Here is a 16,811-nt window from a genome sequence, read left to right as displayed (position 1 = left end):
ACCAGCCACCCCGAAAGATCCGGTCAGAGGGCACGCGGCGGCGGGGAGACTGGATGCCGACCGAACCCCGGAGACCGGAGCAACGGCGGAGCGAGCGGACCCTGCTCGCGGGCAGGTTCATTGGTCCAGTGGCCTAACCTTTAATCACTGACGATGAGAGATGAAAGGCAACCTGGCGTATCGAAGCGAAACTCCCTCTGTTTCAGCGTGGGCAGATGCAGGCGGCTGGGGCCTGGGATCTCAATCATCGCCGGTGGTGCTGATCGGATGCCACTATGCCAGAGACCTCGCTGTCTGACGCGGAGGTTTTCTCAATTCGACGCTGATGACGATGTTTGAATTAGGGGTGTTTGTTTCTTTTTATTAGGTTGTAGGAGCTCCTAAAATTCCAATCACATCGAATGTTTAGATACTAATTAGGAGTATTAAATATAAATTAATTACAAAATCAATTGCACAGGTGAAGGTTAATTTGCAAGATGAATCTATTAAGCCTAATTAGTCCATGATTTAACAATGCGATGCTACATTAAACATGAGCTAATAATGAATTAATTAGGTTTAATAGATTCGTCTCGCGAATTAGCCTCCATCTGTGTAATTAGTTTTATAATTAGTTCATGTTTAGTCCTTCTAATTAGTCTCCGAATATTCGATGTGATATAAATTTTAATTCGGACTAAAGATCCAAACACCCCTTACATCACTCCGATGCATCCTCTATTATTTTCATGGTCTGGTCAGGTGACACGGGGGTGTTTTCCATCCCGGGAAACTGACGTGCAGAGCCCTCCCCGCAAATTCACAGCTGGCGTCATGGTTTAGTCGCCACCACATTCGCAGAAGTCAAAATCCTAACTTTGGCTGCTTAAGTTGCACAAAAAGAAAAAAAAAGGAAATTGGATGACTAACGGAGCCTGAGATGAGACTATCTAAAACGGCCTCGACAAACTTCAGGCGTACATGAACTCTTTTACAAGTACGTGGTGGATCTCGAGGCCTGTAGCAGTGCTCCCCACTAAACTGTATCTAAAACTAAATATCACAATGTGTGATGAATCTGCCGGGCAGTTTTATACGATAGCCGCCGTGCCAAGAAAAGTCCCGCGGTCTCGAAACCTTGCTTGCTGGGCCAGGAAAGGTCCATCCAGCCAGCTCGAGGGCGCAGCAGCCACAGAGCCAGCCTCTCGCGGAACAATATTAGCGTGCCGCGGTTCACGCAAGCACACGATGCAGTCTACTCGCCGGAACACATGGAACCCCCCCCCCCCCCCCCCCCCCCCCCCCCCGACGTGAAACGAGCAAGAGGCTCGCAGCTCGCTTCCGTGCACCGCGCCAGCGGACAAGAGCTTTCACGACCAGGACAGTAACGAGCGGAACCGGTCCGCGGGTGATCCGCCTCCAAAGTCCAAACTTTGAACGGGCACGTTGCGGTGCCTGCCGTTTGGGGGAAAATCCTGCGCCGCGACGCGTAAAGGGGGTGGAAGCTGCAGGGAAAAAGGAAAGCGTCATCCGCCGCGGCCCGGGCCGGGCACCAGATCCAGTCATCCAGCCGAGCCGACCACCCTCCCGAGCCGCGGACGCGGACGCGGACCCCTCCGCCCTGTCGTCGCGTCGCCGCCCCCGTCAATCCGTCGTCGTCGTCGTCGTCCCCCCCGCGCGAGTTTTTCCTTTTTCACCGCTGCCCTGCCCTGCCCTGCCGCCCGCGCCCGTTGACGCTTCCGGCCCCCAGGCAGCCCAATTCGAAACCCTCCCTCCCCGTCCTCCCTTCCTTGTCTAGGCGGCAACGCCCTCCGTGCTTTATAACCGAGCGGCCCCTCCCGTCCCGCGTGAGGCACCGAGACGAGAGACCGGCAGGGGGTGCAGCCCGCCCATCCGAACCCCCCTTCCTCCTCCGGGTTCGCGTGAGGCTGCGCTGCTGCCGCCGCTGCCGCCGCCGGGGAGGAGGGCCAGGCGAGATGGAGGCGGAGAAGAAGCCGCCGGCGGTGTCCGACATGGGCGCCTGGGCGATGAACGTCGTCAGCTCCGTCGGCATCATCATGGCCAACAAGCAGCTCATGTCCTCGTCCGGCTACGCCTTCGCCTTCGGTAACCCCCCGCTCTCCTCTCCTCCCCCGCGGGAGCGCGCGAGCGGATCTGGAATGGAATCCGGATCGGCCGGCGCCCGGGGAATTCGCGGATCTGCTTGGGGGGCGTCTCGTCTGATTGTTTTGTTTTTTCCTCTCCCTGCTTGCGAATGCGCGCAGCCACCACGCTGACCGGGTTCCACTTCACGGTCACGGCGCTCGTCGGCTGGATCTCCAACGCCACCGGCTACTCCGTCTCCAAGCACGTCCCGCTCTGGGAGCTCGTCTGGTTCTCGCTCGTCGCCAACACCTCCATCACCGGCATGAACCTCAGCCTCATGCTCAACTCCGTCGGCTTCTACCAGGTATACCATGCTCTGACACTCGCGTACCTACACCCCGGCCGTTGGCCTGCGTTGCTTGCTTGTGTGGCTCAAGACGAGGATTTGTGCAGATCTCCAAATTGAGCATGATTCCGGTGGTCTGCCTCATGGAGTGGGTGCTCAACAGCAAGCACTACACCACCAAGGTTATTTCTGCGGTGGTCGTTGTGGCGGCCGGTGTTGGGATTTGCACGGTCACGGACGTCGAGGTCAATGCCAAGGGATTCATCTGCGCGTGCGTGGCGGTATTCTGCACGTCGCTGCAACAGATTGTGAGCTCCTTTCCTTGTCTATTACCATCTTTCATGCTAAACTTTTGCATTGTGCGTTCCTTGCTTATGATGTCAAGAGTTCTAGTTTCGGGGTGCCATGATGATATTCTGCAATGTGCAGTGACATTTTATTATGTGATTATGAATTTGAGCTGTAGACCGTATTTGAAATTGACATGGTCAATAGTGATGAGATATGTTCAAATTGGTTAGACTAATATGGTCAGTAATGATAAGATATGTTGAAATTGGTAAGAGATTACTACTTAATTATTTGTCTTGCCCTAGTATCCTCTTGATGCCTTCCCTTTCTGCTCCCACCATTATTCAAGCCATTGAGCTGCTTTGGGCATCACTTCACTGCTGTGGTTGTAGCCTATAGCATTATCAGTTATTGCCAATTGAGATAGTGTCGGTGTTTTATACCCAACCCTACCGAGGGGTATCCCGAGGTAGTAGATTGGTTGGTGGGGGGTCATCGGACCTGAAACTGGAAGGTAAAAGCGAGGACACAAGACACAAATTTATACAGGTTCCGGAACTCAGTGCACAAAAACCGTGGCTATAGCCTCCGTAATTCGGTGTACCAAGCCCATGGCTGTCGGTTAACATGCCCTAGGAATAATTGGCAAAGTGTAGCTCTGGAGGGTAATTTTCGTCAAGAGACGTACACATATAAGTAGTCGGCGCGTTGCCCTACATGCGGAAAATAAGCAGGAAAAATTCTGTGAAATAGTTAAAAAAAGTGACTTAGCTTGATTCGTGGACGATTGTCGATGAAGCCGTGTCGATTGTTGATAAGCCAACTAGTCGGAGTCGATTCCGACTAATTGTTGACGGTGAGAAGTCTGCCCCGACTAGTTTTCTAGTCGAGACGAGTAGTTGTAGTTGTTAGCGAGCTGACGTAGATGTCTTGCTCTTGTAGAAGTAGTTGATCGCATCGTCGGAGATTTGTTGGTGTTGCCACGCAAGCTGAAGTCGTTCTGGTAGCTTTTTTGTGTGTGCATAGCTGAATACACCATTGATTTCCAGCGCTAGAGGGAACAGCGGCAGCTGTTTTTTTTATTTTGATGCTTGGCGTGCTTTTCCGTCTCCGATCAACAAAGCTGGTCCCGGCTTCGGACTCGACTAAGCAAATCGATCCCCTGTAGGATTCCGTCTTGACGCCATCCAATTCTATTCCATCTCGATCTCGATGCTTGGAGACGATTAGCGGCAGGTGAATTGCTCCACTCCGCACTCCGTTTCGAATTCCAATTTGGCGAGAACAGATGCTAGCTTGGAATTAGCCTGTTCGGCGACTTCGCCTCAGTCTCCGACGCAGTTGCACACCGAGTCGTCGTTTGGATGAGAGAACAACATTCTTGTCTTGTAGAGTAGATTGATCTTGATGATTGTTGATGATAAAATCCTTCAAGCTCGTCCGATGATCTCGACGATCACCCTTCCTTGGCGCGTCAGATGTCGGTGTTTTATATTTGGCAACCTATCGAGGGGTATCCCGAGGTAGTAGATTGGTTGGTGGGGGATCATCGGACCTGGAACTCGAAGGTAAAAGCGAGGACACAAGACACGTATACAGGTTCGGGCCGCTAGAGTAGCGTAATACCCTATGTCCTGTTTGGGTGTTGTATATTGCGCCGTGCGGTTGGTGTTGTTTGGTGTTGAGGATTTGGTCCTCTGTTGTGGTTCTATGAGGTATTCGCCTACCGATCTAGGGATCTCTACCCTCTTTTATATACTCCAAGGGGTGGGATTACTAGTCGGTTACAAGGTATGAGTTCTAGTAGGATTACAGAGGAATCCTAGGAGTCCGTCTTCTTCCTTCCTTGCGGGTACTGGGGATCTATCCCCGACAGATAGCACCCAAACAAAGGTGAAGTTACTATAGCTAGGCCATAGGGCACAGACCCCTTGTATTCAAAACTTTGTAACACAGATCTGAAATACAATAATACAGGCCATTGGGTAAGAAGGTATCTAAAGTTTATCAGTTCAACCCTATCATGATTTTTTAGTTGATATGATGCATCATAAGCTGCACATTTGCAGTACGCTTCATAGATACATCTCTGTACTTCCTTACCTTTTGCTGTCTTCAATTGTAGAAATTTCCTTGCCTGTTATATATCCTATAAGTTCAAAATAACTGGAATCAATTTGAAGCAAAATTTGGCCTTTTTGCATTATCTTGTTACATCTACAGATGATAGTGCGTTTCTACCTCTAGATGGTGTGTTGTTAACAAAAATGTGGTATTTGAAGTTTGCGTTTTACTATAAAAAGTGTGGCCTTTGAGGTTTGTTTAAATTTTTGAACTTTTAGAAGGCTTCTAATTTGTAGATAAAGAGTTGGAACTTTAGTCTTGGATGTTGAATATAATTTCTGTTGGGAAGTTACTTACTTTCTATAATAATGCGTATGCAGTTTAATAAACTCCATTATACCTGAGCTGAGCTGACAATATGTTTCTCTTCCCAGACCATTGGCTCCTTTCAGAAGAAGTACAACATTGGATCATTTGAGCTACTGAGCAAAACTGCACCAATTCAAGCAATTTCACTTATTATACTGGGCCCCTTTGTAGATTACTACCTCAATGGACGATCGTTGTTGAACTACAATTTTTCAGGAGGAGCAACTGTAAGTTATAACTTCTGTCACAATTTCAGTTCTTGAAAGCACACTGTACTTATGAATGCTACTTGTCCTGAGTGTTCTATCTTCAACTCTAAATTCATGACCAGTATTCTCAGCTCTTTCAATGATATATTTCTTTTACTGGAGTGAACACCCGACTCAGTAGCGCACATGTACTGAAATTGTGATGCCAATGGAAGACATAAATGATTCTATCATGAACTGTCACAATTCTCAGCAGAGTTTGTCTTTTGGTCCCCTGATATTGCTTAACATTCTTCCTAAGGATTTCTTATCTCTTGATTCTAACACATGGCCTTTACTCAGATTTACCAACTGCTGAAAAGAAGTTTTAGCAGTTACATTGTAGTTGCAGCTGATAAATGCAGTTGTTCAGCTGCTTTCTGTATGCAGTTCTTCCAGTAGCCTGGAAAGTGTTATTGTGTTAACTGTCGCTTTATGATCTAACAGCTCATGTTATTATCGTTTTGCAGTTCTTCATACTGCTTTCATGCTCCCTGGCCGTCTTCTGCAACATGAGCCAGTACCTCTGCATTGGGCGGTTCTCTGCGACGTCGTTCCAGGTCTTGGGCCACATGAAGACCGTGTGTGTGCTGATCCTCGGCTGGATCCTGTTCGACTCGGCCCTCACCGTGAAGAACATCCTCGGGATGCTGCTCGCCGTGATGGGCATGGTGGTCTACAGCTGGGCCGTGGAGGCCGAGAAGAAGGCGTCCACCCCGATCCCCCGGAACAAGAGCGACATGCTGGACGGCGAGGACGTGCCCCTCAAGGCCAGGGTGAGCGGCCTGACCCCCTCCGACCTGGAGGAAGGCGAGTTGAAGAGCTAGCTGGTGGCGGTGGTGAAGATTCACTGATTCTTCTTGTTCTTTTGTAATTGTGCGCGCTCGCTCAATCCAAGTTGCATCTTCGAGGACTCCTCGAAGCTATCGACGCTACACTTGTGTTAATTTTGGCCATTGTTGGGGGGAGTTCGTCCATAGGTGACGACGGCTGCCCCCGGTTTCGACGTAGATGAAACAACACTATGACAGTTTGCTAGGGATTTGTCAGGTGGGGGGAGGTGGAGGGAGCCATTGTTAATTCCGTGATGGCGTGTTGTTATAGAAGATGGTGACAAGACTCGTATAATGGAATACAGGTGTTTCTCCGTGGTAGGATCCTAAGGTTCCAGCCGGCGATGCGTTTCTTATTTTGCCCTCGCTGTCGGGTTCTGGCCGCCGTAGTTTTGAATCGTGTGATTCCCTTCGCGACGTGAACCGCGCACCGGCGTCGTGAGTTTCGTCGAGCTTGCCTGCCCCACATGGTGCGGGCGGGAGTGCGAGGGATTGGGCTTGCCGGTGGCACGTGGCGGGATTGGCAAACGTGGTGTTTGTCTGGTGGATGCGGACGGCAGGCGGGCCAATCACATGTACGTGCCACCTCTGGCATGTGGGTGGTGGTGTGCTTCCTGGGTTCGAAGTTGTGAGTTGACTCGTGAGCTGTGGGACTCATGCACGATGGCTTCTGGCTTCCGGGTTGCAGGGAATCATGTGCACACTTATGAACTTCCAACCTTCCATATATCTTCAGATGGTGATGGGTTGAATGCTTCTTTGGTTGGAGAATATTCTTAGCAAGCTGGCTATATACGCTCAATCAAATGCCAGTAAAGGACTGCAAATATTGTATCTGAAAACCACTTGCAGTAAAAATTTAACAGTGCCACTTTTAGTACGACAAATCTAAATATTGTTGGCATGTTTGGGGTGAGACAGGAAATTTTAAAAATATTGGTACACAAAGTGACAAAATATCTTTAAGAAAATAAATCAAGCTGTTAGCCTTTGGAACGGACAAATGGCGCTGGTATGGATTTGATGCAACTTCTTAACCAAGAAGCAGCAAAATACCTAGTAACGGCATGACTGAAGAAGTTACTTGTTCGCTTAGACCGCATCTGCATGTTGGCAAAGAGTTTGATCAAGAACGCGACAATCTAAACAGGATAAGAAAAGTCACTTTTCTAACCTCGTGAATAGAAAATTAGAGACATTGCATCGGATAACCTCAACTCGCAGCAAGAGAACATACCATAAGTCCAGTCTCAGGCCATTTTTTCCTAGACCACATCATACTTGCATTTGTCTTCCTCAACAAGAGTTAAAAGGGGGAGGTTTCCTATGAAAGATCCCACAAAGAAAATTCAAGAAGAAAATGTCTGATAAGAACCTAACCTCATTTTGTTCTCCCAAAGTAGTTCTTGTGAGCTGATCCTATCATTCAAATACCCAAAGCTTTACATCATTCAATCCCCCACCTCTAAATTTGAACAATCCCAAACATCGCCTGAACTGAAGCACTTCGTAACCAAATTAACCACTTACGGTTCAATGTTTGAAATGTTGTAGGGAATCGGTTACACGCAAAGTTGAGAAGAGTGTAGGCAAAGTACATGTCCAAGTTAAGTTAAGATTGTTAGGTCATCAAATTTCCGCACGAAACTACAAGGCCATCCACTTCACAACCTTGAGCTCTAAGAGCCAGGAAAAATATAATAATCGCCTTGAGCCACATTTCTATAACATGTGCTGTCCAAAACCAGTGGCCGTTGAAAACATTACAAAACACTAAAGAACAGCCCCATACATCCTAATCCAATTAGGACAGGACAATGACATTGTTCTGGTATTTATTTGATGAATTCTAGAGAGAGTGCCATTGTGCACGAGCAAAATAGAGACATTTCCCTGGACAATTGACAAAACAAAAATCATAGTCCCTATCTCATTTCATGTTTTTTTCCGGGACAACGATCTCGTACCTCTCAATTAGTTTTCTCAATATTTGATAAGATCCACAAAATTCCCACAACCAGAAAAGCTCCACAAAATTTTGTGATAAGATCCTAACAACCTGATCCATCGACGATTCTGCCATTCAATTACCACCACAATAACACCATTCTTACCTGCCGACTCTTATGTAAGTTTGAAAAGTCCCAAACGTGCCTTGAATTGAGGAGTTTTTCACAATCATTTGTGACCGAATTGCCTGCACCCCGTCTCTATAAATAGAAAGTGAAACACGGCGTCCTCAGAGGCTCAACAGCGTGTCACGGTGCTCTCAAAAAAAAGGTGTCCGTTCCACCGCACCACCACCGCCCGGGCGGCCACTCCACTTCCACTGACGCGGCCCCGGCCAGCGTCCAAAGCTTCCCTCACCTCTAAGATAAGGAGATCGCAACATCTCGGGGCCACCCCCAATCTCCACGACGCCCCCCATCCCCCCCGCACTTATACCATCGCCGCCCAAAGCCGTTCGCCACCCATGGCCATGGCCTTCCACCCCCTGGCCGCCTCGCGCGTCCGCCTCGCCCCCCTCCTCCCGGGCGCCGCCGCCGCGCCCTCGCCCGCCTCCGTCGCGGCGCACCACCACCACCACCGGCGCCGCTTCTCCGCCATCGTGGCCACGGCGGCCGCCTCGGCGACCACGGAGTTCGACTTCAAGTCCTACATGGGGTCGCGCGCGGAGGCGGTCAACCGCGCGCTGGACGCGGCCATCCCGGCGGGGGAGGACCCCGTGTCGCTGCACGAGGCGATGCGGTACGCGCTGCTGGCGGGCGGCAAGCGGGTTCGGCCCGCGCTGTGCCTCGCCGCGTGCGGCGTCGCTGGCGGCCGGGAGGCCTGGGCGCTGGCCCCCGCGGCCGCGGTCGAGATGGTGCACACGATGTCCCTCGTCCACGACGACCTGCCCTGCATGGACGACGACGACCTCCGCCGCGGCAAGCCCACCTGCCACGTCGTCTACGGCGAGCCCATCGCGGTCCTCGCCGGGGACGCGCTGCTCTCGCTCGCCTTCCACCACATGGCCAGCGTTGGCTCCTACCCGCCGGACGTCGACCCGGACAAGCACCCCGCCCGCGTCGTCCGCGCCATTGGCGAGCTCGCGCGATGCATCGGCTCGGAGGGCCTCGTCGCCGGCCAGGTCTCTTCGTTTACCAGATTCTATTACTTTCCACTATTCATCATCGAATAAAAGGAATTAAAAATTGGGCAATGTGCCAATTCTGTCATCCTCTATATGGCGCATCTTCCTAAGAGTGACGATGCAGATTCTCTGTTTGTCTGCATACAGTTGAATTAGAGCTTCAAAATTACTAGTACTACTCTCTAACAAAGAATGCGACTTGAATAACTTAATTGCTGAAAATAGATCGTCTGCTCTCTGCAGGTCGTCGATCTTGAGATGACCGGCACATCTGAAATTGTGCCCCTTGAACGCCTCGAGTACATCCATCTCCACAAGACCGCTGCATTGCTTGAGGCCTCAGTGGTCATTGGGGCAATCATCGGCGGTGCCACGGATGAGCAAATTGAGCGGCTGCGGAAGTATGCAAGGTCAATAGGGCTTCTGTTCCAGGTGGTCGATGATATACTTGATGTGACCAAGTCGTCGGAGGAGCTAGGGAAGACAGCGGGGAAGGACTTGGCAAGTGACAAGACGACATACCCTAAATTGTTGGGGTTAGACAAGTCAAGGGAGTTTGCAGAAAAGTTGCTTTCTGATGCAAAGGAGCAGCTTGCTGGTTTCGACAAAGAGAAGGCAGCACCTCTATTGCATTTGGCCTACTATATCGCCCATAGGCAGAACTGAGGTGATGCTTACTCTGCTGTTGATCTTGTTGATTTGTAACTTTGTAAGGTCATTGAACCTGGGTTTCAGGAACATCCGAATCATCATGTGATGTATACTAGCTGTAGCTTTCTATCTTTGGTGTAAGGAGTCTGTTTAGTTGAAAATATGAATATCATATCAAATTATAAAAGTGATTGAAGCCAATCTTTCTGCCTTATGCATGCATGACACCATCAAAATGCTCCAAGCAATGTTATTTGGAAATTATTCAGTTGCATAGCATTCATAGATTTCTAGCTGAGGTTGACCAAAATTATTAATTTTCTTATATATGAATAGAATTTTGGAATTTACTCCTATGTGGTGCATTGCAATTGGGCTGAAGACAGAAATTGTTGTGTTTCAACATCTCTGCATGGCTGGCTGAAACCATTTTTTGTATTTTTGCCACCATCACATATGGAAGAATCTGATGTCTTCCACTTATAGGGCACGCCCCAGCAATGCCCCATGCTAGAATCATTTGTGTTGTTCTTTCCTGGTAAACCATCACTGCAATATTTGGAAGTTTTGGTAAACCAAGTGACAATTGCAATGGTACAAAATTGATAGAATAAGCTATTTATGCATCAACATTTATGCACACCCCAGCAATGTCCAATTGATGATCGATGCTGATCGAACGGGAAAAAAAATGCTTACATGCATATCTTTTTCCTCTTATGTTTTCTTTGAGAATGTAAGCATCTAATGGCTGTGCATAGTACATGCTCTATCTAATAAAATTTATGCAGCAAAATGTTTTGAACTTTATTATTGCACTGATTGAGGTTGTATGAGGATTCTATTTATGATATCTTGATCCTGAAGTACACATATGTGCTCTGCATAAGCCGTGCACTTCATTTGGCTCCAGGCAATGACCCCTCATATGAACACCAAATACCAGCTTCTCATGTGACCAAATGAATGGATGCACATGTTTTAGTTATGGTTGCTTCTTCCTGCATCTGCTCTGCTAGTAATCATGTTTGGTAGATTTTTGTCGTATGATCATGTACATCATTCACCTGTACATGCTAGTCCGTCACTATAAGCTTGGTAAGCTTTCTTGACTGGAGGCAAACTATTCTCTGGCCCTATGTAGTCCCGATATTTTGTTGAACAGGCTAAATTTCTGCTTCTCATGTGAACAAATGAATGAATGTTCCTACTTACGGAGTATGTCTATCTACGTCAGCTTGTGTTTGAATGTTTGATCTTATTTTTGTCATCTTCGCGTGTCACCATATGAATAAATGCATATATGATACAGCCATGCTTTTATTGGTCATGGTAGCTTGTACTCACGTCTACTCTACTAGTATAATCATGTATGGTGGGTTCCCCTGCTGTTGTGCATAACATTTGCTTGCATGCGCTGTTTCCTTTCTTGACTGAAGGGAGCAGAGTAGTCTCCAAAGTCTAAACATCTTGTTGAACAAGTTGAATAGTATGCTTCTCATAGTGACCACATGTATGAATGCATATGCGATCATATCTCAATCGATCGCCGTAGTTGATGTCTACATTACCAGTACTTGAGTGCTGTTGATTTTGACATATGATCCTCCTACATATGGCATGCCCTTGTATATGGTATATCTTTTGCTCGTTTTATATATTGCCATCATAAGCTGTCATGACTGAAGCGGGATGGAATAGTCTCTGATGGAGTCCTGCGTTGAGCATGTTTTATGTTATCGCTGCTGACCTGCTGTTGTTTCTCATGGCAACCATTTCCTTTACATGGACCAATTTTTGCCCTACATTTGTATATTGTTCATGGTGAACTTAGCTTATAACAGAGGATGGTTTCAATAGCTACTACAAATGTGCTGTGAGTTACTTGAACTGCTTGTGATTAGAGCAACTCCAACAGATTGATTTTCCCCTTTCCCCTATCTCCCCCTATATCGGACACTTTCTTTGGGTAAGGATAACCGCTCCCCTCACTTTCTTGCACATCTCATGTGAATTCCTTGTAAAAACAAATTGAACACGTTGAAACACTACGAAAGGGTTCACTATTTGCACACTCCCCCCTCTCATCAGTCGCCATCCAATCTGTTGGAATTGGAACGGACTGACCAACCGATGCACGGCAGCTCCGCACGTGCGCCCCTGTAGACTAGAGGAAGTGACAGCGCAGCTAGCCAGCTAGTCAACTCATGCCCCAAGAATCATGGGCTCTTGCTCGGCTCCCGCGGCTGCCTACTTGCAAATCGCCACTCACCATGACTAGTCATCTTCGTCGCCGCCGGTCGCTGGTCACTGTTCACGTGCTCAGTGATCGCCACATCCTTTGAACTCGATCTCAACCTGACCCTCACTCACATCTCCTCCCTCGGTCCGCTCCCATGGGCCTGCGCAGCGGCGTGGACTTCAGACAGCCCGTGCAGCTTTGCCATGGACTAGCTATGTTTTGTTTCAAATCACGTGGAAGGAAGAGGAAGATTTTGGAGTGGAAAAGGATGAGACCGCGTAACGAGTTAACCCCTCTAGTCAACCAAGACCAGCGTACTAAGAGCGTATAGGTAGGTTTAAACCTCGTGCGTTTTCTGTGGCGTGGGCAGTGGAGTGGACTGGTCTGTTTTCAAGCCACGTGAAGAGTAAGAAGGCAACGTACGTCCAAAACGTACGTCCAACGACGCTCTCTCTGCAGCCAATCCTTTAGGCAGGATGGGCCCATTCTGGGCATGTCTGTCTATGCTCTCTCGTCAAGTCGTCATGACTGAATCATTGTACTCCAGGCTAAAGGCCCAGAATGGATGCTGAATGGGTAACAGCAGCAGCCAACCTCGGTACCTAATTTGATTCGGGCATGAGGAGAGAGCATAGACAACAGTAGAAGGATGCTGAATGGGTAGGAGCAACTATAAGAGGGTGCTAATCTTACCCCCAATACTTTCTTTAGGGAAAAAAAGAGAAAAAACGATCGCCCCGCATATTTTCGCGACGCGCGATCTTCCCCCAATCGCCCGAGCTCCGTTCCCGCGCCCTCTTCCCGCTCTCGTTTTTTTTGTGTGCTCCTCTCCTGGCGTTGGTTCCGGCGGCGGCGGCCATCTCCAGCCAGTAGCGGACCTCCTCTCCCAGTGCCGGCGCGCCCCTCCTCTCCCGGCGGCTGCCCTCCCCAACAGAGGTACCTCTTCCTCAGTCCCTCTTTCTTCCTCCCCTGATTCGGTAGCTGAAGTTGTCCAGATTTCAATTCCTTTTGTTACCTACGCAGATGCAGGCACCACGGCCAACCGCTCCTGTCCAGCAGGGCCAAGTAAGGCGTGGAGGAGGGATGCTTCAACAGCGCATGGTGGTCGTCAGCGGCCAGCACCCTCAATGGCCCGGCGGCGACCACATGCCTCAATGGACCGACGGCGACACAAATTTGCAGAGGTGCAGTGTCGACAACCTCAACCTGCCCGGTGGTCCTCCGATGGCAGCCCTTGCCGACGACGATTTCAATTCCGTATCCAGTGACCCCTCTGCTGCCTTCGAACAAGCGGCCAAGGCAACTCATTTGGGAATGGTATGAATCATAAGCTATTCATTTCTATTCATTTCAATTCTCTGGGGTAATCCAGATTAAACATTGCCTGTCGGCTTATCATGGGAGAGATAGTGTAGTTTGATTAAAGTTTATAGCTCAGAGTGAACTGATAATCGCTACCTTCTCCCGGAGAACTTCGTTAGCAGCTTTCAACATGCCTTCCTGCATGTACAGAAATACTTTTAGTAAGTTGTGAATGTTGATTTGGTTGTTTATGGAGTTGATGAGTAAGAGTTTGACATGCATTACTTTTCAGTGCTTGGATCTCTTGAATCATTATCTGTATCTATTAGAGAAGCTACGATTTCAGCAATGATGTTAGAATTCCAAAGAGGAAGATGTATAATCCAATGTTAGAATGATGTTAGAATTCCAGAGAGGAAGATGTTACAATTAAAAGGTTGCACAGATGGCATCTAAAATTCCAGAGAGGAAGATGTATAATCCAATGTTAGAATTGGGAAGGTTCATGTGATTAGTTCAGCTTTCGGTTTCATTGCTTTGCAAGTTTCAGCAATCATAGTGTTGCTAGTTGATTAGGTTATCTGTTGAGTTAATTTTGAAATTTCTGGTTGATTTCTGCAATGTTGTTGATGTGCTGCTCCTTTGTGTACTTATTTGGTCGGATAACATGCTCATCTGTATATGCACTATGTATTTGTGGCAAATCTTCTGATCATGAGGTGTGTTTTTCTTTACCTATCAATTTTCACCGATGTATGAATTTTACCTATTAAAGCAATGCTATTGTCTGATGCAGCATATTGCCATTTGACTGAAATTGTCTTACTGAATTAAGACAATCTTACTAGGCAGTACAAATTGGTTGAGTCCTCCTTAGATTGTTGGGTTAGGATTGTGATGGCTGCCACTGATGGATGTTAAATGCCACTGGTAATTTTTTAGACCCCAGTTAAAATTGTTGATATTTATTTTCTACCTACTGGGCAAGAAATGGATATTTTTCCAACATGATGATGGATGAAACCAATCTAGGGGATTCTGATTATTATAGTAACACATATGCTGACCAACAGTCACAGGCAATTGAAGTTGGTCCAGCAGCCCCCTCCGCGAGGCCAAACCATAAGAGATGAAAGAATTTCAGTGACCATGAAGATGAGGTTTTGGTTTCAGCGTGGCTGAATGTAAGCTTGGATCCGATCGTAGGCAAAGATTAAAAAGGTGGCAAGTATTGGTCTCGTATCTATGAATACTTCCATGAACACAAGACGTGCTCCTCAAAGCATACCATAAATTCTCTCATGCACCGGTGGGAGACCATACAAAGATGTGTGAACAAATTTTATGGATGTCTAGCACGGATTGAGTTAAGACATCAAAGTGGTACTATAATGCAAGATAAGGTACTTACTCACTATGCAATACCACGATTTATTTAGACTATTTTATTTTCATATATTGTATATGAATATCCCTTGTATGTTGGTGTGTGTAGGTTGTAGAGGCACGTGCTTTGTACATGTCCGAAGAAGAATATCAGAAAGCATTCCATTTCATGCATTGCTGGAATAAGCTGAGAATACAACCAAAATAGCTTTCTAAAATTGATGAATTGGCTGCTGTTAAAATATCTAACAAGAAGCAAAAGACAAGCTCAATGACCCGAGTGCAAGTTTACCAAGTGAAATAGGACAAGGTGAGGTCCAAGGTCTAGAGGATAATGCATTGACAAGGCTAATTGGTAAGAAGAAGGCAAAAGCAGCACTACTGCAAGAGAAGAAAAAAAGTGTGACAGCAACCTTAGAAAATATGTGGGCACAGAAGAAAGAAACTGATGGGGAGAAACAACTAAAAAAAAGAGGAGAGATTCAACAAAGCATTTGCTCTTGAACAGGATCGAGTTGCTCTTGAACAAAATCGAGTTGCAAATGAAAAACTACTTCTTGAGGTGAGGAGGTAGGAGGTCCAGTTGCAGAAAAGGAGGGATGAATAAAGGATTATGACCATGAACCTTACTGCCATGCCAGATGAGCAAAAAAAATACTACATGTCCTTGCAGGCTGAGATCATGAGCCGACTATATATGTCTAGTTCTTAATTACTATCATGTTCTGTTGATTTAGGAATTATTTTTCAATTTCAGACTTGTTTTATTTTCTTTAAACCTATCGAGCTCAATAATCCATGGATTATGCTGTTGATTTGCTTGAGCTATATGTCTAAATAAATAGTTACGACTGTGCCAAGAAAGATATAGTTACTTAGATCTATTTAGATTGTTGTCAAATTACCATTTGTTCTTGAAATTTTGGTGGAAGATTATTCCAGGTTCTGTTGTACTCTGGAATTTGCCTTCCGTGGGCTAACAGCTTGTCATACGTTCTTGCAATTTTGGTGACATCATTCCAGTTTCTTGTAGCGTTGAACTTGTTTCTGGCGGCGTGAGTCGCGGCGTCCGTGCGCGGGGCTAGCGACACGGGAGGCTTGTGATCACGGTGATGGAAAAAAAATTAACGGATCTTAATGGGTTCAATACGATGATTTGACCTGATCACGGTGGTGGAAAAAAAATCAGCAGATCCTAATGGGTTCAATACGATGATTTGACCTGTTTTGAATTAGTGAGGTAGTTTTTAGCCATCCGTTGTGAGCTGATATACTTTTAGGAATTTTTTTTTTAACATAACCTCCAATACCTCATTTTGGGAAGAATTTTTTAGCATACTTTTGGAGTTGCTCAACCTTGGAGCTGAAAATTCCAAGTAGCGCTACTTTTTAACCTTGTAGTGACGCAGCAGGTTAGTGCGTAATGCCGTAATGCTAGGAATTCAACTTCTTGTCGATCGATTCATCAAGTCGCACCAGGTGCCATTGCGATATCGATCCGCTTCTGATCAATTCAGGCTCTTCCTCTGACAGCTTCATTGGCGAACATGATCGATGGGACCTAGTACTATCTTGATCAACTTTTGACCGTCAGAAACTATTAGTAGTTCTATACAAGTTCCATGATCCTTCAAGTTGGCACGTGATCCGTCGGGCTAGGCGCTCTGATTACTCGCCTCATGCATCTGGGCATCCGGCACATTCCAATCCGGGTTTGATTTGATACTGGTCTCCTGGAGATACGAGGCACAACTGCACAAGAGCCGATAGCCCGATACGAGCACACGGCGTTGCCGACGACCTGCGGGAGCACGAACAATATTCCTTCACCACGGCGAGGTGCCGCTCGAGGACGGCGGCCGGCCCTACTCTTCCACAG

At 47.3% G+C, this 16,811-nt stretch overlaps 2 protein-coding genes and 1 long non-coding RNA gene across 3 annotated transcripts; all 3 read left to right on the top strand.

Moving 5' to 3' along the window:
• Window positions 1-1,702: 1,702 nt before the first annotated feature.
• LOC117843842 (UDP-rhamnose/UDP-galactose transporter 2) lies at window positions 1,703-6,539 on the top strand. The gene is made up of 5 exons (XM_034724570.2): window positions 1,703-2,088; window positions 2,247-2,431; window positions 2,521-2,721; window positions 5,203-5,364; window positions 5,856-6,539. The coding sequence occupies exons 1-5, from the start codon at window positions 1,959-1,961 to the stop codon at window positions 6,210-6,212; spliced, it is 1,035 nt and encodes a 344-aa protein (XP_034580461.1). The 5' UTR covers window positions 1,703-1,958; the 3' UTR covers window positions 6,213-6,539.
• A 1,915-nt stretch (window positions 6,540-8,454) lies between these two features.
• On the top strand, window positions 8,455-10,203 carry LOC117843841 (geranylgeranyl pyrophosphate synthase, chloroplastic). The gene is made up of 2 exons (XM_034724569.2): window positions 8,455-9,348; window positions 9,595-10,203. The coding sequence occupies exons 1-2, from the start codon at window positions 8,692-8,694 to the stop codon at window positions 10,015-10,017; spliced, it is 1,080 nt and encodes a 359-aa protein (XP_034580460.1). The 5' UTR covers window positions 8,455-8,691; the 3' UTR covers window positions 10,018-10,203.
• A 3,062-nt stretch (window positions 10,204-13,265) lies between these two features.
• LOC117845799 (uncharacterized) lies at window positions 13,266-15,813 on the top strand. The gene is made up of 3 exons (XR_004638141.2): window positions 13,266-14,476; window positions 14,620-14,949; window positions 15,042-15,813. It is a non-coding gene; the product is annotated as an uncharacterized lncRNA (long non-coding RNA).
• Window positions 15,814-16,811: the final 998 nt, after the last annotated feature.

The sequence above is a fragment of the Setaria viridis genome, chromosome 2, assembly GCF_005286985.2.
Source record: "Setaria viridis chromosome 2, Setaria_viridis_v4.0, whole genome shotgun sequence".
Lineage (NCBI taxonomy): Eukaryota > Viridiplantae > Streptophyta > Magnoliopsida > Poales > Poaceae > Setaria > Setaria viridis.
The sequence above is the reverse complement of the archived record's forward strand: the minus strand, read 5'-3'. Positions and strand labels throughout refer to the sequence as shown.